At 39.9% G+C, this 26,723-nt stretch overlaps 1 protein-coding gene across 1 annotated transcript in view; it reads left to right on the top strand.

Annotated features, from left to right (window-relative positions):
* NOTCH2 (notch receptor 2) overlaps positions 1-26,723 on the top strand; it is a 295,351-nt gene that overhangs the window by 187,504 nt on the left and 81,124 nt on the right. The window contains exons 18-24 of the mRNA XM_063426954.1: positions 2,250-2,478; positions 4,715-4,916; positions 9,669-9,822; positions 14,272-14,456; positions 20,796-20,928; positions 21,631-21,876; positions 22,475-22,587. Coding sequence (XP_063283024.1) covers positions 2,250-2,478; positions 4,715-4,916; positions 9,669-9,822; positions 14,272-14,456; positions 20,796-20,928; positions 21,631-21,876; positions 22,475-22,587 — 1,262 coding nt within the window. The remainder of the gene's footprint in view (positions 1-2,249; positions 2,479-4,714; positions 4,917-9,668; positions 9,823-14,271; positions 14,457-20,795; positions 20,929-21,630; positions 21,877-22,474; positions 22,588-26,723) is intronic.

Here is a 26,723-nt window from a genome sequence, read left to right as displayed (position 1 = left end):
AGAAGTATTAAACTATCAAAATCTTAACTCCAACAGGGGCATTAACTAAGTTGAATATTTACTAAATTGATGTATTTACTAAGGTGGAAATTCATAAACTTCAAAACACATTTCTAACAAATAACAAGTAGTCCAGGTACAAGAATTTGATATTTGGCCTTCAGGTAGGTGGTGCGTACAGATTTCTTTAAGCACTTATTTTCTTGATAGATTTCTCACGGAATTAATGTTGCAAGTTGTTTCTTAGACTAGCACAATGGTGTCAAACTCATGTACATTGGAGAGCAGAATTTACCAGGAAAGTACTAAACAGGGTTAGCAGGATTATTCACTAAAGTCCGAATGGCCCCAAACCAAATTGGGCAAGACCATCTGGCTGCATACGTTCTGCAAAATCTGGACCTTGTTAATGGATTTCAGCCGAACTGAATGGCTGAAACCCAGACTGAATGAAGCAAATCAGAGCCTGTAAAATTCAACTCCTCCCCGATTTTTATCAAATCTGAACGCAAAGGCATATAGTTCAAAACCCTCTGCGGTGCAAGGGTTAATAATGTGGCGGTACACAAACATAAACAAATATGAATGCCAACTTTGGCCAGTGTTTTTGACTAAGTGGCTACTAGAAAAGACTAGACATATCCCATTTACAATACTTTGAGTTGTCTACTTTTGCAAATGGTATGACATCATAGGGGTAATTTTCATTCCTGGGCTACCATACGGTCTCAAAGGCAACATAACCTGTCTGTCAAATTTCAATGTATATAAAGTGAAAAATGTACCGTGCTATATTTGACTCTGTAACTTTCCAAAAGACCATTAAACCTGTACATGGGGGGGTACTATTACACTTGTGAGACATCACTGAATACAAATATGTGTATTTTATTGCAGTAAAAGCAAACAGTATTGTGACATTCACAGTTAAAATTCCATGCAAAACTAAAGAAATAACATCTTAATTTCTAATTCTTTCTCAATTTATTCGTATTAAATTATGTTTCATATTTGATATTTGATGAGAACAAAATTATATATAATAAGTTTAGTTGCATTTCATATGAAAGAGGTGAATTATGTTTCTACAGACATATACTCAAATTCCATGTTTTCTTTTGATCAGAATTTGTACAATTGCCTCCGTCCTTAAGGGGTTAAAGAAGAAAGTAATTGATAGTTTATTTATTTGATCTATTTGCACTCAAACTGACATCGGTTTAATTAAGTTTGCACTCAAAGTGATCATTTAGTTTCTCCATGAAAAGTGCTAATTTATTGAAGTAGCAAACACAACCACATAAATTAGGCACAGAAAAAATATATTTATTATATTTTTATTTAGGCAGGAAAAAAAAGAAAAATAATTGGTAGCACAAATTAAAAATACTACTAGCATGAAAACATGATGGGGGGAAAACAGAGGAAAAAAAAAAAAAAAAGAGCCGATGACAAAGTTTCAAACAGGGACACACACACTTTTCCAGCAGTCAACCTAAAATTAAAGAAACCTTAGTACTAACTCTTTTAAATATAATATTATATAAATATAATAATAATATATTCCCAGAGTATAATCAAATTGATTTGGACTGAATTCATGCAGCAGGCAGCTATGATAGCAATTGTTTCCTTGAAATAAAACATCTGTGCGGGTCAGTCTGGAATTTGAGTGTGGTCCCTCATTGCAGTTTCACTCCCACTGTGCAATTCGTTTTTTTTTATAATTATATTATAATTATAATTACCAGGGCAGTCACTTCCTCCCAGCCTCTGACATCATCAGAGCGCATCACTGACTGGGCCCCCTGGAAATTAATTTCCATACTTTTAGGGCCACCCGATGGGCCCCTTCAATGCGGCCTCGGCAGTTACACCGCGCAGGCCGGGGACGCATTACTTAGCCGGCGGGCACCACAGTAGCAGGGGACTGCAGGGAAGCCGGGCCCCCTAGAGTGACGGCCCGGTCGCACCTGCCACCCCTGTGACCACGGTAGTTCCGCCACTGACACTGAGGGAGACAATAAAAATACTTCGGAGCCCAGAAATAATCCTATGTATCGCTTCCTGATATCTTTTTTTCAGCTACTGCTGACTTTGTCTTTATAAAACCATGGTGCTGGAAACACTCAGGGTTGATTGCCCATTCTATACCTCTTTTGCTGCCATGTACCATGTATTTTTTGTGTAACTATCTTATGTATGTGGTGTAAGAAGATACACAATGATGTTTCTTATTTCTGTTACAGATCCTTGTCAAAATGGGGGCTCGTGTGTTGATAACATCAATTCATTTTCTTGTACCTGCTTAGCAGGGTTTCAAGGAGATAAGTGCCAAAAAGATGTGGATGAATGTATGAGTAATCCTTGCAAAAATGGAGGCTATTGCACAGATTATGTCAACAGCTACGCATGCACATGTCTACCAGGATTTAACGGAATCAATTGTGAAAATAATATTGATGAATGTACAGAAAGGTACGAATAGCCAATATTAATTAGCACAATTTAGAATGTTAATGAAACTGCTGCATTTCCAGTAAAGTGAATATTGTAGAGACAGGTTTGCAATAGGAAAACTGAGAGCTCATCTGCACAGAAAACATGGTGGTTATGGTGCCAGGTGTGTCTTGGCACCACTTAAAGTAAGTAATCACACTTTTGTTTGCTAATGATTTGACAGCTCATCTGGTGCTAGTTATTGCCTCCATTTAGAGCAGGAAGCTTCTGTCCTGATCTAAGCCCTGATCGCTGTCAACCAATGAGCTGTCAATCAATTCAATGAGCTTCTGGTTGACATGGAGAAGGTGACTGGAGGCTTCTGCACCTCAGGCAAGTAATTCAATTGTTAGGGAACAGTTTCACTACTTATATTGCACCAGAGCATGTCTTGCACCATAACCAACCCAGTGTATTCTAGTGGTTATGGTGATTGGACTGTTATTAGAGGTTTTTATGTTAAGGTTTAGTAATGATTTTATCCCAAAATATGCCAGTTCAGAAACAATTAAGACTACATTTAATGATACATTAGTAAAATAAAAAAGAAAATCACTTCTGCTTTGCCGAGATAATCCATCCACATCACAGGTGTGTCATTTCAAGATGCTGATTAGACAGCATTATTATTGCACAGGTGTGCCTTAGGCTGGCCACAATAAAAGACCACTCTAAAATGTGCAGTTTTGCTGTATTGGGGAGGTCCAGGGGGGGTCCGAAAACCAGTCAGTATCTGCAGTGACCACCAATTGCCTCACACAGTGCAACACATTTCCTTCGCATAGAGATGATCAGGTTGTTGATTGTGGTCTGTGGAATGTTGGTCCACTCCTCTTCACTGGCTGTGTGAAGTTGCTGGATATTGGCAGGACCTGGAACATTCTGTCGTATACGCCGATCCAGAGCATCCCCAACATGCTCAATAGGTGACATGTCCGGTGAGAATGCTGGCCATGCAAGAACTGGGATGTTTTCAGCTTTCAGGAATTTTGTACAGATCCTTGCAACATGGGGCCATGCATTATCATGCTGCAACATGAGGTGATGGTCGTGGATAGATGACACAACAATGGGCCTCAGGATCTCATCACGGTATCTCTGTGCATTCAAAATTCCATCAATAAAATGTACCTGTGTTCATTGTCCATAACATACACCTGTCCATACCATAACCTCACCGCCACAATGGGCCACTCAATCCACAACGTTGACATCAGCAAACCGCTCATCCACACAACGCCATACACGCTGTCTGCCATCTGCCCTGAACCGGGATTAATCCATGAAGAGAATACCTCTCCAAGGTGCCAGACGCCGTTGAATGTGAGCATTTGCCCACTCGAGTCGGTTATGACAACAAACTGCAGTCAGGTCGAGACCCTGATGAGGACGATGAGCATGCTGATGAGCTTCCCGGAGATGGTTTCTGACAGTTTGTGCAGAAATTCTTTGGTTATGCAAACCGATTGTTGCAGCAGCTGTCTGGGTGGCTGGTCTCAGATGATCTTGGAGGTGAAGATGCTGGATGTGGAGGTCCTGGGCTGATGTGGTTACACGTGGTCTGCGGTTGTGAGGCCAGTTGGATGTACTGCCAAATTCTCTGTAATGCCTTTGGAGACAGATCTTGGTAGAGAAATGAACATTGAATTCACTGGCAACAGCTCTGGTGGACATTCCTGCAATCAGCATCAATTGCACGCTCCCTCAAAACTTACGAACATCTGTGGCATTGTGCTGAGTGATAAAACTGCATGTTTTGTGGCCTTAGGCTTGCCACAATAAAAGGCCATTCATTGTCCTTTATTGTCGCCAGCCTAAGGCACACCTTTGCAATAATCATGCTGTCTAATCAGCATCTTGATATGCCACACCTCTGAGGTTGATGGATTATCTTGGCAAAAGAGAAGTGCTCACTAACTCAGATCTAGACAGATTTGTGAAGATTTGAGAGAAATAGGCCTTTTGTGTACATAGAAAAAGTCTTAGATCTTTGAGTTCAGCTCATGAAAAATGAGGGCAAAAACAAAAGTGTTGTGTTTATAATTTTGTTCAGTGTATATACCTATGCTGCACTAGGTGAAATTTTTTTTTATTTTCATTTTTTGTTACATTAAAGTGTGCACACTTCTACATAATTCAATTTTTTACATTTAATGATAGGCGGAAAATATTGTTGTTAACATGCTATTTGTTACTTGTCTTTTATTCATTATAGTTCCTGTTTTAATGGTGCCACATGCATTGATGGGATTAATGCATTCTTCTGTCAGTGTCCCAAGGGATTCACAGGTTCTTTCTGCCTGTATGAGATAAATGAATGTGGATCACAGCCTTGCATTAATGGAGGAACCTGTGTGGATGGACTGGGTACATACAACTGCATGTGTCCTGTGGGATACAAAGGCAAGAACTGTGAGGTAAGAATTATCTATGCTGGTTTAGTCAGTGACCATAAACACATAGCATAAACACATATATAAGTGCACTGTATCTTTAAGACAAAACCAAAAAATAAAAAAAAGCAATTTATAAAGTGAAACAATATGTGCTAAAAGTGCATCTGCAATCTAAAAAAAAGTGCACTATTGAGTTAAAGCGGCACTATCATGCCGCACTTACCTTTCCCCAATCGATTCCTCTTCTCTCCCTCTTTCAGGATCTGTTCTTCATTTCTTCTTGTCTGCTCTAGTTTTCTTTAAACATTAAGACAAAGTAGGGACGATTTCTCTTCTGGAGGTTTCCTACGCCATGACCAGCGGAGGAGCAAAGTGTGCTTTGTTTCCGGTGGTCAGAGCAATTTTCCCATGATCCTTAGCTTTCCTCCCTGTTCCCACGATGCCTCCTGTCAGTATTGCCGAACGTCCTGTCACTTAGACAGAACGCCGACAAAACTGCCGGATTGCGTATTAACAGAATGAGAACAGTTTCTCCATTCGTGTTAGAACGCAATTCAAGACTTTGTTCGGAACGCAATTTCATTTGAATGAATGAAACGCCGATCCTATTCGTGCTGTGGCTGCATCTTGCATCCGCTTAGTAGATAACTCCCTAATTCCCATGGTATTAGGGAGCTATCTACCAAAAGGCTGAAAGACCTAAATTGTAGGTTACTCAGTATTAGTAAATTCTGCCCCTACTCGCTATACCGCGAGTAGGGGCATGTCTAGTAAACAGTGAGCAGCCAGTGGCTGCTCACTGTAATAAAAACAAAAACAAAAACTATTGCCCCCCCCCCCCCCCCCACCCACCGCCCTACATAACAATGAGGGGGGAGACCTACTGTCCTCCCCCCCGGCCCCGACCCCTGAGCGGTGGGTGGGGGCCATAAAGATAATGAGGGGGGGACCTACTGTCCTCCCCCCCCCGGCCCCCACTCCTGGGTGGCGGATGTGGGTCCTAAGACAACCCCCCCCTTCAAAGGTGACTAGGGATCCCCAAGCCCCTAGTCACCCACCCCCCCACCCAAATAATGTTTTTCCCCCGCTGTGTAAAATGACACAGAGCACTCTGATTGGATGGATTTCAAGCCCACCAATCAGAGTGTTATAAGTCAAATTACACAGCGTGGGAAAATTACAAAGAACTTTCCCACGCTATGTAAAATGACAAAGAGTACACTGATTGGCTTAAACCAACTAATCAGAGTGTTCTTAGCCGAATTGCCTTCCCCCGCCCTGCAGAGCTCAGTCTGCGCGGAGCCCTCCATGGGTGAAGATGGATTTATTTTTTTTGTCAGGTTATTTTCTTTTTCGGCTGGGGTTTTTTTTGCGCCCGTTTTTTTTAATTTTATTTTAAGTTCGACGGGTATGATGGTTTTTTATTTGGCCTTTTTTGGGGATGAAAAATGAAGATTTTAGAAGAAAGAAGACATCAAATGCTAAGTTCTATTTTTATTTACAGGTTAGTTAATTTATTCCCCCTCACTATTTGTAGGGTGAGGGGGGTAGGTAGGGGATAGTTTTTTTGGGTGGGGGGGGGGGGGTGGGTGACTTGGGACTTGGGGTGCCCTAGTCACCTTTGAAGGGGGGGGAATTTGTCTTAGGGCCCCCACCCGCCGCCCAGGGGGGAGGGCCGGGGGGGAGGACAGTAGATCTCCCCCCTCATTATCTTTATGGCCCCCACCCACCGCCCAAGGGTGGGGGCTGGGGGGGAGGACAGTAGGTCCCCCCCTCATTATCTTTATGGCCCCCACCCGCCGCTCAGGGGTGGGAGCCGGGGGAGGGGAGGACAGTAGGTCTCCCCCCCCATTATCTTTATGGCCCCCACCCGCCGCCCAGGGGTGGGGGACGGGGGGAGGATAGTAGCACCGGAAACAAAGCTCACTTTGCTCCTTCGCTGGTCATGGCGTAGGAAACCTCCAGAAGAGAGATCGTCCCTACTTTGTCTTAATTTTTAAAGAAAACTAGAGCAGACAGGAAGAAATTAAGAGCATTTCCTGAGAGAGGGAGAGAAGAGGAATCGATTGTTCGGCATGTAAGGTAAGTTCGGCATGACAGTGCCGCTTTAAGATAAAGTTCATCAGATGAATAGTGTAATATATACACACAATAAAGTGCTATTTAAAGTGTATTGTGCAATACATTCCAAGTGCACAAAATAAAAGCACTTACAGCATATACATATATCTTCTTAATTCATTTAGTATAGTGGCACATGGAATAACTTGCAATAAACATTCAATGAAATAGAAAACAGAATTTTTTTAAAATAACATAAATAACATCTTGATCGGAAAATACAAATGAAGATAACTCACAAAAAGAGAACTTTGAAGCCTGCTTTAACCTCCTTAGTAGCTCCAACACTTTGTGGAATCCAGGAATGTAGCTGTAGCAGGTAATAGGCAGCAGAAGACTGGTAGCAAGCAGCTCATAGCAGGTATAAATAAAACTGTAAAGCCCCTTTAAAAACTCTCTTGTCAGAAAAGCAGTATCACTACGTACAGATGGTGGCTTCTGGCTATTCAGATTACATGTGTGGCTGCTAATTTTTCCAGGAGGCAGGGTGAGCATCCTACCAGTGAAGTGAAGTAATCAAGCATGATGACACATTTGACTATTTGGCTTCATCAGATCAGTCACATTATTGCTACTTCTCGCATTTAAACCAGCCCGTATGGGTGTGAATAATTATTCAGTCCTTAATTTAACCTTTGATTGGATACTTCCCAAAACATTCAGCTAAAATACAGTAAATGCTTGATATTTGGGCAATTTAGAGCATCTTTATATATAATATACAGACTTATTAAATATTTACATTCCTAACTAAATACACAACACAACAGTACTATTAACATATAAAGAAACATATACAATATTATAAACCTATACACAATAAGATGTAATAAGATAGGAATTCCTGCACTCCAACTATCAAATTGTACAGCCTGGTGCTCAGTAGCAATGTAATATAAAGTAGAAAACATAGCGGCACTCTAGGTCTTCTAAAAGTTGCTTTTTATTTTCTGTCAATCCAAAGGGTTCTGGATTGACAAAATAAAAAGCAACTTTTGGAAGACCTAGAGTGCCGCTATGTTTTCTACTATATATATATCCCCTTAAGGACACATGACATGTCTGACACGTCATGATTCCCTTTTATTCCAGAAGTTTGGTCCTTAAGGGGATATATATATAGTGATCCATATAGTGTGTTATTTGCGATCAACATTAAAAAAATATAGCATATGGCTTCAGAAAAACGCTTAATTCAATTACAAAAGATGCAGATTAACAATATGGCTTAGTTAATTGTCAGTCAATAAAAGAAAACAAAAATGAGAAAAAGGGATTTTTAAACACTCCACTACATGTCAATAGGTGTAAGTCAGCAAATGCCAGCACTCTTTTCTGTCCTGCTCATTAGGAATATTGTTGCCCCCCATTACAGTAAGGAGGCTGCTTCCAGGAACAGAGATTTGAGGGACTATATGGTATAGTCGGTAAATCAGGTTGTTGTTTCGATGTACAGAGATATTTAGGATGATAGTTGTGGGTCTGATTTCAGGCTAAGCCTTTTTGTACCTCTGGCTAATCTTGGCTGTACCTTTTTAATAGACATATGAAGAGTATCGTAACAAAAACAGAGAAAATTAGAACTCATGAGAGATACAGCAAGCCTTTATGTCTCCATTGGTCCTCATCAGCAAGGTTTGGCTAATACACCTCTAGGGGCAGTGAGCACAGGGTCCACGTCTGGACTGCTGTTTTAACTAGGGAGAGCCTTAGTTAACGGGTTGCGACAAAAACAGAGAAAATAAGAATGTTCAAAAGGTCAGAGAAACCTCAATAGCGTGCCCTTCTGTTAGTCCCTGCTCATGGGGGTTAAAAATGCTTTTACTCACGTGTGCCATTACAGAGAGAACCTAATATGGAGTTGCTGTATCTCTCACGCAGAGGAAGCCAGCCTGCATTTTGTATTTGTACCGTCCTTTTGGGTGCATTCCAAATATACACAGAGAAAAGAGGATTTAGGGGCTCACCTGGAGCCTAATTTCTCAGTAGTAGTGCTACCTTGAAGGCTAAAATATATACAAAATACAGAATAAGGAATAGCATAAATTAATTTTTAATTTTTTTTTAATTTTACAAAGCTACTTAAAATCACATATCTTAGCAAACAAATATGGGTATTCAGTTACACCACATGGCCAAATTGTGTGTAGCCCACCACTATGTCATAGTACCCCAATATTGGTGGTACACTAATTACACTGATCATAGGAACAGCTGACCTTGGCCAGTGTCACGGCTTATAGCCCAGTGTCGGGCAATGTCGAAAGGGCTCTATGAGATGACTGTATTGGCGCACACCTATCGCTGTTAATTGCACTGTTTAAATGCTGATTACGAACATGTTATGGCTTGTAATGCAACCTAGGGTACTATTTCTCTACTTGTTATTCTATGAAAATTCTAAATAAATAATAATTAAAAAAAAAAGATGAATGAAGACTCTTGATGAATGTTACTTTTGTTACATCTCATTTTGAGGAATGATTTTTCTTGAAAAACATTTCTAAAAACTAGCTGCAGCTTAGATATTTTGCTAAACATATTGAAGTCACATTTGCTTTTATTACTGAAAATGTTGTACAAAGGAATGAAGTTTATGAATGGTATTCATAATCATATTTTTGTCTCTACAATATGTAAAAATCCTCTCAGGGCCTCGTTGATCTTTGCAGCGGCTTCCAATGTAAAAATAGTGGCACATGCTATCAAGAGAAGACCGAACCAAAATGCACCTGTCCTACAGGTTGGACTGGGATTTATTGTGACATACCTGATGTGTCTTGTGAAGTAGCTGCTACTCAAAGGGGTATGTTTTGCTTAATTCTTTATCAATGAATAAGTACTAAAGCATGCATAGGTTTTCCATTATCATTATAATATTTGAACATTTTCATTAAAAAGTCATTGTGTCAAATGACATTGAACGCAATTGAATGTTATAGGGGCACTATAGTCATGAGAACCACTACAGCTTAATGTGGTGTCCATAGCCTGTCGCTGCAGGCTTTTCCATGTAAATTCTGCCTTTTCGGAGAAAAATCAATGTTTACATTGCTGATAGTTACTCAGAAGGCAACTAGAGTTGCTTCCCAGTCCAGTGCTGTCCCTATGGGAAAGCATTTGGTTGGCTGAGATCATCAAGATTGGTGATCTCAGCCATGGAGGTGGGGTCAGCCACAGTGAGACTGGTGCGGCATGGGACAAGGTAAGTGAAATCACCTTTTCAGCACAATCACATTAAATGCCACATCAGGACTATAGTGTCATAAATGCATAGAAACATAGAATGTGATGGCACATAAGAACCATTCAGGCCATCTAGTATGTCCAATTTTCCAAATTAGTCCCTGGCCTTATCTTATATCTAAGACAGCCTTGTACTATGCATGCATAAACTTCCTTACTGTGTTAACCTCTACCACTTCAGCTGGAAGGCTATTCCATGCATCCACTACCCTCTCAGTAAAGTAATACTTCCTGGTATTATTTTTAAACCCTTGCCCCTCTAATTTAAGAATATGTCCTCTTGTTGTGGTAATTTTCCTTCTTTAAATATAGTCTCCTCCTTTACTGTTGATTCCCTTTATGTATTTAAATGTTTCTATCATATCCCCCCGTCTTGTCTTTTCTCCAAGCTATACATGTTAAAGGAACACTGAAGGGTCAGGAACACATTCATGTATTCATGACCCCATAGTGTGTAACCCACCATTTTGGTGGCTTGCCCCCCCCCCCCCTTAGCCCCCTTAAAAGCTCCCCGGGGGTCCAAAATGCTATTTTGGCCAATCAGGACCTCCTCATAGAGTTGTGTTGAATCATTGCATCTCTATGAGGAAAATTCAGCATCCCCATGCAGAGCATTGAGACGCAGAATGGCACTGCTGCCTACTGTGCAGCACTGAGCCAGGAAGCACCTCCAGTGGTCATCTGATGAGTGGCCACTTGGAGGTGTCCCTTGGGGGTAATGTAAACACTGCCTTTTCTCTGAAAAGCCAGTGTTTGCATGAAAATGCCTGAAGGCAATGATTATACTCACCAGAACAACTACATTAAGCTATAGTTGCTCTGTTGACTATAGTGTCCCTTTAAGCTATACATTTTACCCTGCAATCCATGAACCAGTTTAGTAGCCCTTCTCTGAACTCTCTCCAAAGTATCAATATCCTTCTGGAGATACGGTCTCCAGTACTCCAGACAATACTCAAATACTCAAAGTGAGATCTCTCCAGCTCTCTGTACAATGGGATGAGCACTTTTTCTATTGCTAAAACCTCTCCCTATACAACTAAGTGTTCTGACAGCATATTCCTGCTTCTCTATTCCATTGTCTACAGCAAGCATGTCAAACCTGCGGCCCAAAGTAAATATATTTGCCACTTGGGGCCACTTTGTGCTGTGGCTGCGACCATCAGCAAAACAGGAAAGAATTTTCTTGTCTGATTCTTGTCTTCCCTCCCATGGCCACAAGAGCGTTTGTCTGTCTGCAGAGCAGGCTAGCCACTACCCCTTTCTTCCTGCTCGCAGTGCCAGTGGACCTTGTGGCCTGCTTGAGCAGAGAAGAGCAGAGATGGAACTCTAGCATGGCTCATCTTAAGGTAGGGGAAGAGGTGCTTGAGGGACCTTCCTTTGTAGTGTGTTAAATTGGGGAGGGGGGCAGTGTTTTAATTTGAGGGAGAGAGGGTGCAGTGTATTAATTTGGGGGAGGGAGGAGGGCAGTGTATTAGAGTGGTGGGAGGGGGTGGAGTGTGTTAAATTGGGGGGAGGGTAGTGTATTAATTTGGGGACGGTGGGGGCAGTTTATTCCATTGGGGAAGTAGGAGGCAGTGTATTAGAGTGGTGATGGGAGGGAGCAGTGTGTTAAATTGGGGGGGGGGGAGGGCAGTGTATTACATTTGTGGAGGGAGGCAGTGTATTTAATTGGGTGGAGGGAGGGCAGTGTATTAAATCAGAGTGGATTTGAGAGCAATGAATTGGATTTGTGGGCAGTGTATTAGAGTGGGTCTGCATGGAGGCACTGATTGACCACGCAGCTTTTTGCCATACATGCACAATAGCCTCACAATGCTTTCCTATGGAAAAGCATTGGATTGGCTAAGATCATCAAGTTAGATGATCTCAGCCAAAGTGAAGAACACACTCATAGGATTTCAAAGTTAACAAGATAACTTCATTAGTTTTTTTTACAGCTGTGCAACAGCATACATTCAACATTTCAGTCCCATTACCAACCTTTTTTAATATGTCAAGGTACATGGACTGAAACATTAGTTATATGCAAATGCACATGCAGGAGTATGAGGATGTCCAGTGTCAGGCATATTTTTTATACTGTGCTTTTCTAAATAAATTCTATGAAAACTGAAGTTTTTGTTTTTTTGCAGGCCACATAAACTTAAACCTTGTTTATTTGGCCCGTGTTAGCCTTTCAGTATGACATTGACAGGATACATTGTAGCACAATAGCAACATCAGGTACTGATATCTATGTTGGGGAAGGGGGCCAGTGGCCCCTCCTGCGGCCCCCTTCCATGCCAGCAGGAGGGGGCTCTAATAAGTATATTATGGGGGCCCTACTGTAGCTTCCCGTTGCCCCCATCCATGCTGGTGGGCACTAATATCTATAATGGAGGAGACACATGCTGTCGGGTAGGGGCCTTTATTAATTATAAAGTAGGGGGGTGAAAATTAAATTTTCCACCTTCGAATAATAAGTGCCTTACCCCTCAGTGGCAAGGGGCCACAAATACCCTAGCTCCCCCTCCCCCCCCAAATAAATTACCTACTACCCCTTCACCCTAATAATAGTGAGAAGGTGGCCAAAAAATCTAAAACGTAAAAAAAATCACAAGTCTTCTTTCTTCATTCTTATCATTCTTCTTTTCTTCAGCTCCAAACAAGGCCAAATGAAACTCCATAATTCCTGAAGCCACTAATTCAAATAAAATAAATCCATCTTCACCCATGGAGGGCTCAGTGCAGAGTAAGCACTTCTAGTTGGGAAAGCTCTTTTATAGGTGTCCGACACAACCAGGTCTGTGGTGAGCCCTCAATAGGTGAAGATGGGTTATTTTTGTTCAGGCGTGTTTTGATTTTTTAAAAATTTTGGTGTTTGGAATTGTGGTTGAGGGCACATGGAGGACGTTAGTCAGTCTCCGTCCTTATAGAAAGGAGCCTTTTCTTGGCTGCCCGGTTGCTAGTTTTAATATTTAGTGCATATGCCCCCACCTCTATTAGGCCATCACCATAGGAAAGCATTGCTTGGATTTGACAGCCACTACAGGCAGTCTTAGTCCTGCAATGTGATCATTGCAGTTTCTCAACAACAACAAAAAGGGACACTGCACCCAGACCACTTTAATGGGTTATAGTGTCCCTGTAAACTTTGTTAATCATGAATTTAATAGCTGGTAGTACATTTAAATTGCTGGTTCTGCCATCATCCAGCATTTATTACTTTATTTGAAAGGAATCTTTTCAAGTATTCAGGTGGTTTTTCACTTGTTTTATTGTTCATCCTTTTTTACTGCAGAATTTCCCCCTGTTTTCAATGCTATATGTGTGTTTATTATGCACTGGTTTTGTTTGTTTTTTTACCTTTATATAATTTTGGAGATATACCCTTGAGAAAGTGCTTTATTGGCACAAAACGTTAAAGCATCTTTCCTATCCTGTGCTCACACAGCCTGTACACTTTTAATTTTTTATTTCTGCTTTTTTACTGAGTTTGGCTATAATAAAACTATGTTGTTGTATTTATTTTTTTATTCCCACCACAAGTCTGTATGTTTGTCCTTAAGTCTAGGACCCATTGCTGTAATTATTTTGCCAAATAATTAAATGTATTTATTATTTTCATGTATTACTTCTGACACAAATATGATAATAGTTGTCCTTGTTATCTAATGCCTTTGAGATTCTAAGCAATTCCAAAATGTTTACTTATTTCTTTCATTTAATTTGGCATTCTATAGGGTGTTAACAGAGATTTGGCTTAATCTTCTTCTCACTTTTCCACTACACTTATAATAATGAAGATATTTACAAGTTTGAAAGTCTAGGCTATCAAATTAAAACATTCCACATTACTGTTCCCTTTGAGTAGTTTATGTGAATGGTTAATATTTTTACCGAATAATTATAAACCGATGTCTACCATGTACTCTTATATGCTGATATGTATTCTGAGAATGTATTTGGCACCCACCCTTTTATGTGTGATTGATTTCACCTAACAGTTATTGCTTTGTTGTTTAAGGTGTGACTGCAAAAGATCTGTGTCAACATTCAGGAAATTGCATAAACACTGGCAATAGTCATCGTTGTCAGTGCAAGCAGGGGTACACTGGCAGCTACTGTGATAAGGAACTTGATGAGTGTGCATCAAACCCATGCCAGAACAGTGCAACATGTGTGGATCATCATGGTAGATATCAATGCAAGGTAATATGTAGTGTTTTTTTTTTACCCCACTTATGTCTCTTGCATCTCCCCATCTACCTCTTAGCTAACAGGCTTAGTCATTAAAAAAAGACTGAGAGGGGGGCGGGGCCTTATCGCCGAGCTGGATGGATGCAGATCACATCAGCTCCTCAGCATTGTATTTATAAAAGCTTCCAACCTACCCTCTGGCACACAACTCCGGCAACAGCTTATGCTGGTTTCAGTGGGGAGCCCCCTGAGCACTGGTACCTGCAACTACCAGCTCTTGTCCTGCCTGCTAATCGTGCTGGGCAGTGGGCGAATCTTGTGGCCTGGTGTTTGAGCGGGAGACACGGCCACGCTTCATCCGAATAGCGAACCTGCATTAAAGGCCTCATGATCCCCCTCTGTGGGCCGGCGGGGGTTGTACCGGCCCCCGCTAGAGCCTACCTACCTCATCCTACTCCAGTTTATCGCACACGCATGCCACGCTCGTAGTCTCCCCAAGATGGCTGACTCACCTAAATACCTCACAAGCACCACTCCACGCGCCCTCTCCAGGACCTCATGGAGCGATCTCTACAGCAGCTAGACGCACTCATCGCACAGTTCTGGGTAAAACAGCAGCACCACAGCAGCTTCAAAAGGGAGTTCAGTGGAAGGTACGCCAGGAGGTGAGCGGATCTCCTTCAGGCAGAGCCCTTCCTACATCTCATACTAGCCAACTTGGGCCGAAGGCCACCAGGGGCAAGACCCCACAGCATCGTCCTCACTGACGGAGGGCTCGAAGATGCTTGCCTCCACAAGGGCCTGGGACTAGAAGGAGGCCCCCTCTCGCACCTACTATACCTCTACCCACATAGACCCCCTTGTGCTGCCTGTGCACTTCCCAAGCACCGAAGTCGGCTGAATGCTGCCTGGCAGTCTCCCACAGCTCCATAATTACTAATGAGAGTTACCCTATTAGATAAAGACACCGTCTCACTCATGTCAAGTTTATTTGACCATTTTATTTTAATTTCATGCATTCTTGATTTTTCCCTTACATTGTGAAACAAAGGGCCTCTTTAGAGGGACGCAGTGGGACACCCTAGCTGAGTCTACACTTATGCCTCGTTGTATGGCGATATTAAAGCAAGCCTAATGGCTATACTTACAAGTCAGGTTAGTCTTAGCTACTAATATACATTCAATGTTTTTTTCATGAGTCTAGCCTAGCACCTAGCTTGGTTATTATACTGTATCTATGTTTTAAACGAGCACCACTCTTGATTTCCAAACAAAAATAAATTGTGCAGTTCTGCCTATATGCCTATACTGTTAAGCTTAATGTGAACACTTGTCTTGCTTTTGCTGCTGTGGCATAGCGAGAATGCCTGTTACTCTCATGCATGTCAAAAATAAAGACTGATAAATGATTTCAGACAATACTTCTTGTGAGGCTGACCCGTTTAGCGTGTTAAGTTTCTAGAATTTCATCCAAATTCAGAAATATGACTTGACCATTTTCAATCGATATATTGAAATCAATACCTAAGTAGCTACCAAAAAAAAAAACTGGACATACTCCATTTGAAATACCCTGTGTTCCATATACAGTTGTCATCAAAAGTTGTCATACCCTTGGAGAATTGGTAATATATGCACCATTTTTAACGAAAACTTGAGTGAGTAGGCAAAACACATTTATTTTATTTGCTATGGGATTCATATTCAATTGTAGTTCAAAACAGAATGGCACAATCATAAAACAAAACATGGCAACAAAAGAAAAAAAATGAAATGATCCCTGTTCAAAAATCTGCATACCCTTAGTTCTTAATATTGTGTATTGCACCCTTTAGCATCAATGACAGAGTCTTTTGTAATAGTTGTCTATGAGGCCCCTAATTCTTGCAGGTGGTATAGCTGCCCATTCGTCTTGGCAAAATGCCTCCAGGTCATTCAAAGACTTTGGTCATCTTGCATGAACCACACATTTGAGATCTCCCCAGAGTGGCTCGATGATATTAAGGTCAGAAGACAGTGATGGCCTCTCCAGAACCTATACCATTTTCTGCTGTAACCACTAAATGGTCAACTTGACCTTGTGCTTAAGGTCATTCACATGCTGGAAAGTCCAAGAGCGTCCCATGTGCAGCCTTCGTGCAGAAGAATGCACATTTTTCTCCCAGTATTTTCTGATAACATGCTGCATTCATCTTGGGAAATTAACCTTTAATTGCCATTTTAACCTGTGTGTGTCACCTTGTGTGTCTGTAACATGACCATGGTAACATTTAAGGGTATGTAAACTTTTGTTCAGGACCATTTAGATGATTTCTATTATCATTATGATTTAAAAAGGAGCCAAACAACAATGTGATAATAAATAGCTTTATATGATAACTATCCTTCAATAAGAGACTTTTTTTTTTGCATGAGCAGTCATATTTTCAAAATCAATGTCAAAATTTCACAATTTCTGCCAGGGTATGCAAACTTTTGAGCTCAACTGTATTTGCAAATGCTCTGGATAATTTTCTTTCCTAGGCTGAGCTATTTTAAAGTCAATATTGGCTTAGGAAATCAATTTGTCAAATTTCTATGTATGAAACACAGTTTAAGAACTGCACACGCTTTACTAAATATATGTCAGTCCTGGTATGTTAGACCAGGGCCACATATTCCCTTTTAATAGATAGTTGAAAAGACACAGAGAATGGCTCTACCGTAGACCAGAAATGTTGCCTACTCCAATGTCCAAATAAAGCTTGCTTTTGCATGATCTCTTTGCGTACCTGGATATCTTTTTAACATTTCAATGAATAAAGACTGAAAAGGGCAGTTCACATATTTGGCAGTGTAATGTCCAAAAACCACATAAAACCTGCACATGGGGCCCCAGCCCACAGCACCAATCACCGCTACATCCCCGCGAGATGAGCAATCAGCTGATGCCTTTCATGTTCAGGCAGACTGGCAGAAAAGCTTGCTGCAGAACCGCGGCCTACACCAGCCTCAGACGCACAACTGCTAAATGCGTTCTGGCCGCCCAAGATCCCGGCACAATCCCAGCCCATCAAGCACAACCGAGAGATCACAGCGGCTGCCTACAGGTACAAGCCACAACATCCCTGACATAGGCACTATGCTGCAGCGCCCAACATTCCATGCAACGGTCGACAAAATGGCGGCCATACAGGACCATGAAGCGGGCTCCACGTGCTCAGAACCTAATTCAGAGGAACAAGCCGATACTCAAACACACACCTCAACAACCAATGCCATGACAAACACTGAGGCACAAGCCCCAGCGACCAAGCAGGACATCCAGGACCTCCTGCGTAATATGAGGCAGATGTTCTCCGAGAACATTGATCTGGTTAAGACAGAAGTGCAGGCAATGACTGCATGTGTCCAGGCAGCAGAGGACACAAGAAGCGAAGTGACTGGCATGAAGGAAGATATACACATATTTCAGGACGACATGTCTATGAAGCTAGACTTACTGGAAGATCGCAGTAGACAGGAGGGTAACCTCAAGATCAGGGGTATCCCAGACTCTGTCGACTACCTCAGGTGCCTAATCCCTGAATTGCTCCCTCCTGCCCACGCTAAAAAATTTGCAAAATCTCCACAGGCGCCTTCTACTGGCCCCCGAGATGTGATCCTGAGGTCCCAATCACTCGCAGAAAAACAACCCATACTCAAGGCCGTACAAGGCAAGATGCATTTAAAACTGCTAATCTCACCTTCTTTCATGATCTGTTCCGAAATACATTACAATGGAGAAGATCGCTAACCCAAGTCACCAACCAACTACGAAACGCAAATATCACATACAGATGGTCAAACCCGCGCTCTCTCACAGTTACTAGAAATGGCACCACTCTGCGGCTGACATCTACTATGGAAGCTACCACCTTCCTCCAGGCTCTAGGAGTATTGCAAACAGACCCAACACCATCATCCCTAGAGGATATCGCACCGCAACCCCCCTAGGTTAGGAGTCACTCAATTTAAGCCTAATATTGTCTGTTTACCTTGTCACATATTACAGCACTATGATGTGCAGTTATGCTTACCTTAGGCACGTTGTTTTATGTTGTTTTATTTTATTGTTTAAACTTTCACAAGTCCTGGAGCAATGCTCAGATAGTCACAGTGATACTCACTTTACTCTATTTTAAAGCACATTCCTGGCTAGCACCACTGTCAGTAAGCCTGATTACAAATCTTCCATGCTTAGACTTGTCTCACCTTTTTGTGTCTGAACACCTACTTCATACAAACAGACAGGACAGCCAAGCCTAACATAGCCTGTTTTGCAGCCTCAAAATTAAGCAGGTACAAAAGTAAAAAACAGATAAGGGCTGCACCACATACAATACAATGGAATAAAATATGATAAAAAGGTAGAAAAAAATAAAAATAATGAAAGTAAATACTATGAGTCTTATTCCAGATGTGCAAATAGTCACAGTTTGGATAGTCTCTTATTCTGGAGGTAGATTCAACTGCAGTTCTTTATACTTAGAGGGTCTTGTAATCGTGGGTCTCCAAATGTGGGTGAGAAGAAACACAAGAAAGACCTAATAGTGCAGTAAGCCAGGGCTAAATAGGCCTGTTTATAAATAATAGTATTACACTCACATTTAAGAGAGCTACCGCCAGCTCTAGTATGAATCGCCTATAGTGGTATGACCCTCACTATTTAGGATATGGTGGTGATGGATCTTGGCTGGTGGTTGTCTGGATGCTCAAAGACAAAAACAATAAAAAAGGCCACAGTTAGTGCCCTCAGTAAGACACTGTAATTATGTGAATATAAAGGTTCTACTTACAGACATAGAGCAGGCTCACTGCTCTGTGGTGCCAGCATTGGTGGTATAGTCCCCACCTATGGATGTACTTGGGAGTAGTAGTAGCTAAAATAAGAAAATAATAGTAAATATAAAATAAAATTTGGATGAAAATAGAGTAAAATAAAATAAAAGCCAGGGAGAATATATAAGTAAATGTATTGGTACAATAAAAAGTGTTGTAAAACCAAAATCCTTTATTACATCAGATAATAAAGTTAAATATCCATAACGCGTTTCGTCAACAGACTTTATCAAATGGATTAAAAAAGTTAAGCAGACATAGCTAGGAGATAATCTCTTGTATTCTACTACTTAATCCGATATCTAGATGACCATCTATACATTGACTGTTGTTGCCATAATCTCGATCTAGATAGATTTAAAAAGCTTATTTATAATCCTGTTATACCTACTTACAAAAAAATGGTGCATCTTAAACTTACTGCCTTATTGCATGTAAACTATGTATCCTGACTCTTGTCAATTGCTATTGGGGCATGACAAGCTGTATGTTCTTATCTGCACTACAAAAATCAGGAATTAAAAAAAAAAGACCTGCATGCTTCGCTGAACAGAAATATTGGTGCTTTGTTGCAGTAAAACGTTTTAAAGTATTGCAGTAAAAAAGAGTTTTATGATGTAAACAGTGAAAGTGTAGTGTGTGAAGTAACAAAAAATATTTGCATCTGGAATACACTGGGTTGTCTAATTTGGCAAATGACATGCCATCATGGAGGTAATTTTATTTGTGGGCTGTCATGCAGGTGTAGCAAAATGTTCATATTTTAAAACTAAAATGGACAGACCCTATATTTGACCTGTAACTTTTCAAAATCCAAGAAAAACTGTGCATTGTTGTACTTGTCAGATATCTATGAACAGAAAGAAATATGGGTGTTTTATTGTAGTAATACATATAAGTACAACTAAGGGGATTTGGTTCCTGGCAGTTACCAAATTATTTTACACAAACTTTAAATTGCCTAAAATAATGATTCTACTGCTTTCCTTTCTTTGTCAAGTTAAATTCCTTTAATTTCTTGTTATAGAGCCCAGGCACACCTCCCCTGGCTGTGACTCAAACAGCCTGCATGTTTTTTTTCTTTAATTTTTAAGCAGATGTTAACTTGTTTTAGACATTTTAGATCTCTGCTCTGTACATTGAACTCTAATCACACACAGGAGGCTCCTGGGGGGTCTAGAAGGCTATTAACAGAGCATGTGATACACATTTTAAATCAAACATACCTTGCAATAAAGGAAGTTTATACAGTAGATCTATCTTTAACGCAAGTGTTTAAGAAGGCAGTGCAAGTCACAAGTGTGGCTAGGGCTGTATAAACAAAGTGATATTTACCAAATGGCAGCTAATTAAGCTTTGAGACTGCAGGGGCATAATATACATGCCACAATAGCTTCATTAAGATAAAGTAGTTTTAGTGCGTGTAGTGTCCATCTAATTCTATTTTAGATATATGGCCTAATGTATATGTATGCTTTCTCTTTCTTTCAGTGTTTACCTGGTTACCAAGGCGTGAATTGTGAATATAAGATAGATGAGTGTCAATCACAGCCTTGCCAAAATGGTGGTACATGTGTTGACCTAGTAAATCATTATCGTTGTTCCTGTCCTCCAGGTACAAGAGGTTAGTATACAAAGTATTATGCTTGACAGATAAAACTACTGTTAAAGTCTGAATTGTATTTTACCACTTTACCACTAATACTGGATATGCTCTGACCTTGTTATATGCTGGCTATGGAGCTTGGTGACAAGTTGACAACTTGTCCTACGAACACTACTGTGCAAAAGTCTTAGACAGATGTGAAAAATGCTGTAAACAAGGAAAGCTTTCAATATATATTAAAAATAAGCCCAAAATAAATCAAAATATAAAATGTTTAAACTACATATTTAGCTGTAACACAGTAAAATAAAAATTGAAGTATAAACTCAATAAGTAAAAATATGCTCGAATCTGTACATATATAAAACACAGTTCATATATCATATCAATGGATTGCCCAAATTCATATAATTTGGGCAATCCATTGATTAAATCTGAAAAATCTGAGACTTTTTCAAGACTTCATGACTCATGTGCTGGTGTTTCTAAGATTTCAAGATAACTCTATTAACCTTTCTAAATGGGGTATAATTGCTTCTTATTCTGGTTTTCGTCTCTTTAGGTATCTATCAAACATTTTTTAGGTATTTCTTTTCTACTTATTTTCTTCTGCTATGGGGATTAATTATTCTATTTAAAACACAATAATCTTAATACTTACCAAGAGTATATATTTTTTTTTTATCAACCCTTTTAATCATTTCCTTTTCTTTTAAATAGGTACCCATTGTGAGGACAATATTAATGATTGTGCCCCAACCCTTGAGGGGCCACACTGCTTTAATGGAGGAATATGCATAGACAGGATTGGAGGCTATAGTTGTGAATGCCTCCCTGGCTTTGCAGGCGAGAGATGTGAGGGAGATGTGAATGAGTGCCTGCCTAATCCATGTAATGCCAAAGGCAGTCTGGATTGTATTCAGTTAGTCAACAATTATATTTGCAAATGTAGGACTGGTTTTACAGGTAAATATGTTTTAGATATAAATTAAAATGTTAAATATGTAATTATAAGTTCAATGTTCCATTTCACATTTTGTTGTACTTTACCTCATGATAATAAAAATTAGTCATTATTAGGGTATTGCCTGCTGTGTGACTTCTAGCTTTATGAATTACATTTTTTTTAATAATACTCCTGATATTATTTAGATTTTATATAATAATTTACACTATGATTACCGGTATATAGTTTTCTGTTGGCTAAAAAAAATTTCACTTTTGCCTGTAGAAGATACATAGTTCTAGTCTGTAGAGGAATCATAATTGACTAGTTTTAGTTATCCTGACATGTCTATAGTGGGCTGTTAACCCCATGCCCTCTGGAAAGCATCCATCATTTATAACTTAATCAGTAAGAAGACACGGTCCTGATTTTGATAGATCTTCAAAAAATAAACAAACACAGAAGATCATGTGGGGCAGCATCTGCCTTTTCCTTTTTTTTCAGCGATAAGCTATTACTAAATAAGTTTGTAAATGAGTTATTCCTAACATCTATGCGATTCAAAAGAATTGTTTACTTTTCACCAATATATGATGTTTTAATCTCTTTAATATTTAGGTCGTCACTGTGAGGATACATTGAATTTATGTCAAAGTACGCCTTGTCATAATGGTGGTGAATGTGTATATGCTGTCAACAGTGATATTGGATACAATTGTAAATGTCCACCGGTGAGTGCTTTACATAGAATGAATTCTACTATTTTCTTGCTTGAGAAACAATAATTCCTAAAAAGTTTGATAAAGAGATGCGTTAGTCTCATGTTCACATTTCCATTTAATTGGTAAATTATGATGGTGAGTCAATGCATATGACGATGAAAAATATAGGTTTTCATTTATCATGTTGATCCTTTAGCATGTTAAGGCTGTTAGTGATTAGAAATCACAGATAAATACACAAATATATTCCAATTCTGCCTCGAAAGGAAGTGGGTCTTTTCATCTCCAAAATCAACTCTCTTGTTTATAAACATGTTTATTTATATTTTCATAATTTGATGAATACCCATTTTAAACACTACACTACACTAGACATTAACATACTAAATTACAGTGAGGGGAAAAAAGTATTTGATCCCCTGCTGATTTTGAACGTTTGCCCACTGACAAAGAAATGCTCAGTCTATAATTTTAATGGTAGGTGTATTTTAACAGTGAGAGACAGAATAACAAAACAAAAATCCAGAAAAACTCATGGCAAAAAAGTTATAAATTGATTTGCATGTCAATGAGTGAAATAAGTATTTGACCCCTTTGACAATCACCGAGGTCAGATGTTTCTTGTAGTTGACAACCAGGTTTGCACACATCTCAGGAGGGATTTTGTCCCACTCCTCTTTGCAGCTCCTCTCCAAGTCATTAAAGTTTCGAGGCTGACGTTTGACAACTCAAACCTTCAGTTCCTTCCACAGATTTTCTAGGCCACTCCAGGACCTTAATGTGCTTCTTCTTGAGCCACTACTTTGTTGCCTTGGCTGTGTGCTTTAGGTCATTGTCATGCTGGAATACCCATCCACGACCCATTATCAATTCCCTGGCTGATGGAAGGAGGTTCTCATCCAAGATTTGTCGGTACATGGTCCCGTCCATCGTCCCTTTGATGCAGTGCTCCTGTCTCCTTAGCAGTAAAACACCCCCAAAGGATAATGTTTCCACCTCCATGTTTGACAGTGGGGATGGTGTTCTTGGGTTCATAGGCAGCATTCCTCCTCCTCCAAACACGGCGAGTTGAGTTGATGCCAAAGAGCCTGATTTTGGTCTCATCTGACTACAACACTTTCACCCAGTTCTCCTCTGAATCATTCAGATGTTGATTGGCAACTTCAGATGGGCCTGTGCTTTCTTGAGCTGGGGGGCCTTGCGAGTGCTGCAGGATTTCAGTCCTTCACGGCGTAGTGTGTTACCAATTGTTTTCTTGGTGACTATGGTCCCAGCTGCCTTTAAATCATTAACAAGATCCTCCCGTGTAGTTCTGGGCTGATTTCTCACCATTCTCATGATCATTGAAACTCCACAAGCTGAGATCTTGCATGGAGCACCAAATTGAGGGAGACTGACCGTTATTTTGTGTTTCTTCCATTTGCAAATAATCACACCAACTGTTGTCACCTTCTCGCCAAGCTGCTTGGCGATGGTCTTGTAGCCCATTCCAGCCTTGTGGAGGTCTACAATCTTGTCCCTGACATCCTTGAATTTGGAATCTAATTTATTGATTACTTCTGTGGATAGTGTCAGTATATTTATACTGGCAGACATTTTGTGTTAAGACAGAAATTAAAAGTGTATACTGTAAGTCACCATCAGAACAGAAGTGACTCCATTTTGTATTACAAGAGAAACATAGAAACATAGAATGTGACGGCAGATAAGAACCATTCGGCCCATCTAGTCTGCCCAATTTTCTAAATACCTTATCTTATAGTTAGGATAGCCTTATGCCTATCCCACGCATGCTTAAACTCCTTTACTGTGTTAACCTCTACCACTTCAGCTGGAAGGCTATTCCATGCATCCATTACCCTCTCAGTAAAATAATACTTCCTGGTATTATTTTTAAACCTTTGCCCCTCTAATTTAAGACTATGCCCTCTTTTTTTTTTTTGGTAGTTTTTTTTTTCTTTTAAATATGGTCTCCTCCTTTACTGTGTTGATTCCCTTTATGTATTTAAATGTTTCTATCATATCCCCCCTGTCTCATCTTTCCTCCAAGCTATACATGCTAAGATCCTTTAACCTTTCTTGGTAAGTTTTATCCTGCAATCCATGAACCAGTTTAGTAGCCCTTCTATGAAATCTCTCTAAAGTAGCAATATCCTTCTGAAGATAGGGTCTCCAGTACTGCATACAATACTCTAAGTGAGGTCTCACCAGTGTTCTGTACAATGGCATGAGCACTTCCCTCTTTCTACTGCTAATGCCTATACAACCAAGCATTCTGCTAGCATTTCCTGCTGCTCTATTACATGCAAAGATGGACACATTTTTTCTCTCTGTAACTCTATTCACTCAAGCCTGAGCTAAGGAATGCAACTAATGTCAGGCATGATGTCTGCAGCAACCTCACATTACTATGTGCTACACAGACACCAATGATAGATAACACCAAGTAATTCATTTTACATACAGAATCTTACAAAGTTCCATTGTAAGGAAGGGTGAATTTAAGGCTACATGTGTCAAATTCTAATTTTATGACACCAAATTGCAGACGCTCTGACTGGTAAAAACTAACCAAAGCCTTTAAAGTCTGACAGGTTTGATGGACGGTTATCCTTAAAAGATAACCAATATTACATCAAATGCATCATGCAATCAGTTAACCCATTATACAAACCGGTAAATTGACTCCCTGATGTAATTGCGCCATCTACTGACCAAAATCTAGAGGATAGTCTGTAGGGAAGACATGCCCGCAGTTCTCTATTGGTTACTATCAACTAGTGACGTATAGAGAACTTCTCCTTTAAAAATTAAGGACAAAGGAGAGAGACAGAGAGAACTCTCACGCACACTCAGACTCAGATACACTCTCACTCTGAGGATGGACTCACACCTAACATGTAAGATCTGACATCTGGAGCCAAAGCTAGACACACCTTATTCCTTGTATTTTTTTCCAACTAACACAACTTCAGAACTCATTTCTATTTCTCCCACAATTCTCATCATACTCGCATTCGCCATTTATGGGACACATATCCAAGCCTGAAAAAAAAGAAATTCTACAACATAACTGGTAATTATGCTGTTTTTTTAAAATTTAATTAAAATTAATGAATTTTTACTAATAGCAGGAATATATATCTGGATAAATGTTGGTCAGATTTCAATTATTAGAAATCATAATTAGCTAAGGAATATATGCTTATAAAAATTCCATTCATGCAGGTGGAATAAAGGTAACGATATATTAATGGTAAATTTGCCAAATGTTAGCATACCAAACTTTTATCCAGAGGTATTGCCTTGTTCTGAAATTAAGGATAGTGAATCTTAATTAGGAAAGTTAACATTCTGCAAACGTAAAATCTGGTTAGAATTATTCTTGTTGGATGGACATAGGAATGGTAAATGATTTGATATGAGAAATATTGAATTTGTAAAATTGCAATATAAGAGGATATCTTGCCTATGAGACTTGTAGCCAGCAGTGAAAGAGTTAATTCAGTGTGATTTGAATGTCAGCCAAAGGTTTTATTGCTTTACACTGTGTTACTGTGAGATGCTGTGTTCTGTGTTAAGTTGATTTCAAAGTAAAGTGTCCTGTTGTAAATCTTGTTGAAATTTGCATATATGTCGATATAACTGTTGCTATTTAGCTGTAATTGTGTTAAACCACTGCCATATTGTATACTTATTAAATAAATTTTTGATATTTTTTATGCAAATATTATTTTTAATATTTATCACCCCATAAATATCACAATAGGTGTCTTTTATACAGGTAACAAGCTGAGGTTAAGAGCACTCCCTTTAAGAGAGTGCTCCTAATCTCAGCTCGTTATCTGTATAAAAGAAACCTGGGAGCCAGAAATCTTGCTGATAGGGGATCAAATACTTATTTCTCTCATTGACATGCAAACCAATTAATAGCTTTTTTGACATGTGTTTTTCTGGATTTTTCTTTTTCGTTTTGTTATTCTGTCTCTCACTGTTAAAATACACCTAACATGGGGGCGTGGCCAACCGAGCAACTGTACAGATGCCTAAAAGAGGAGCTCCGCTTCAACGCTGCAAAAAGAGGTTATTTAAATACAATTACCTGCTCCCACAAGCTGTCATCCCACAGCCCCGCACCCAGAGAC

The sequence above is a fragment of the Pelobates fuscus genome, chromosome 7 (genome assembly GCF_036172605.1).
Source record: "Pelobates fuscus isolate aPelFus1 chromosome 7, aPelFus1.pri, whole genome shotgun sequence".
In the NCBI taxonomy this organism is placed as follows: domain Eukaryota; kingdom Metazoa; phylum Chordata; class Amphibia; order Anura; family Pelobatidae; genus Pelobates; species Pelobates fuscus.
The sequence above is the reverse complement of the archived record's forward strand: the minus strand, read 5'-3'. Positions and strand labels throughout refer to the sequence as shown.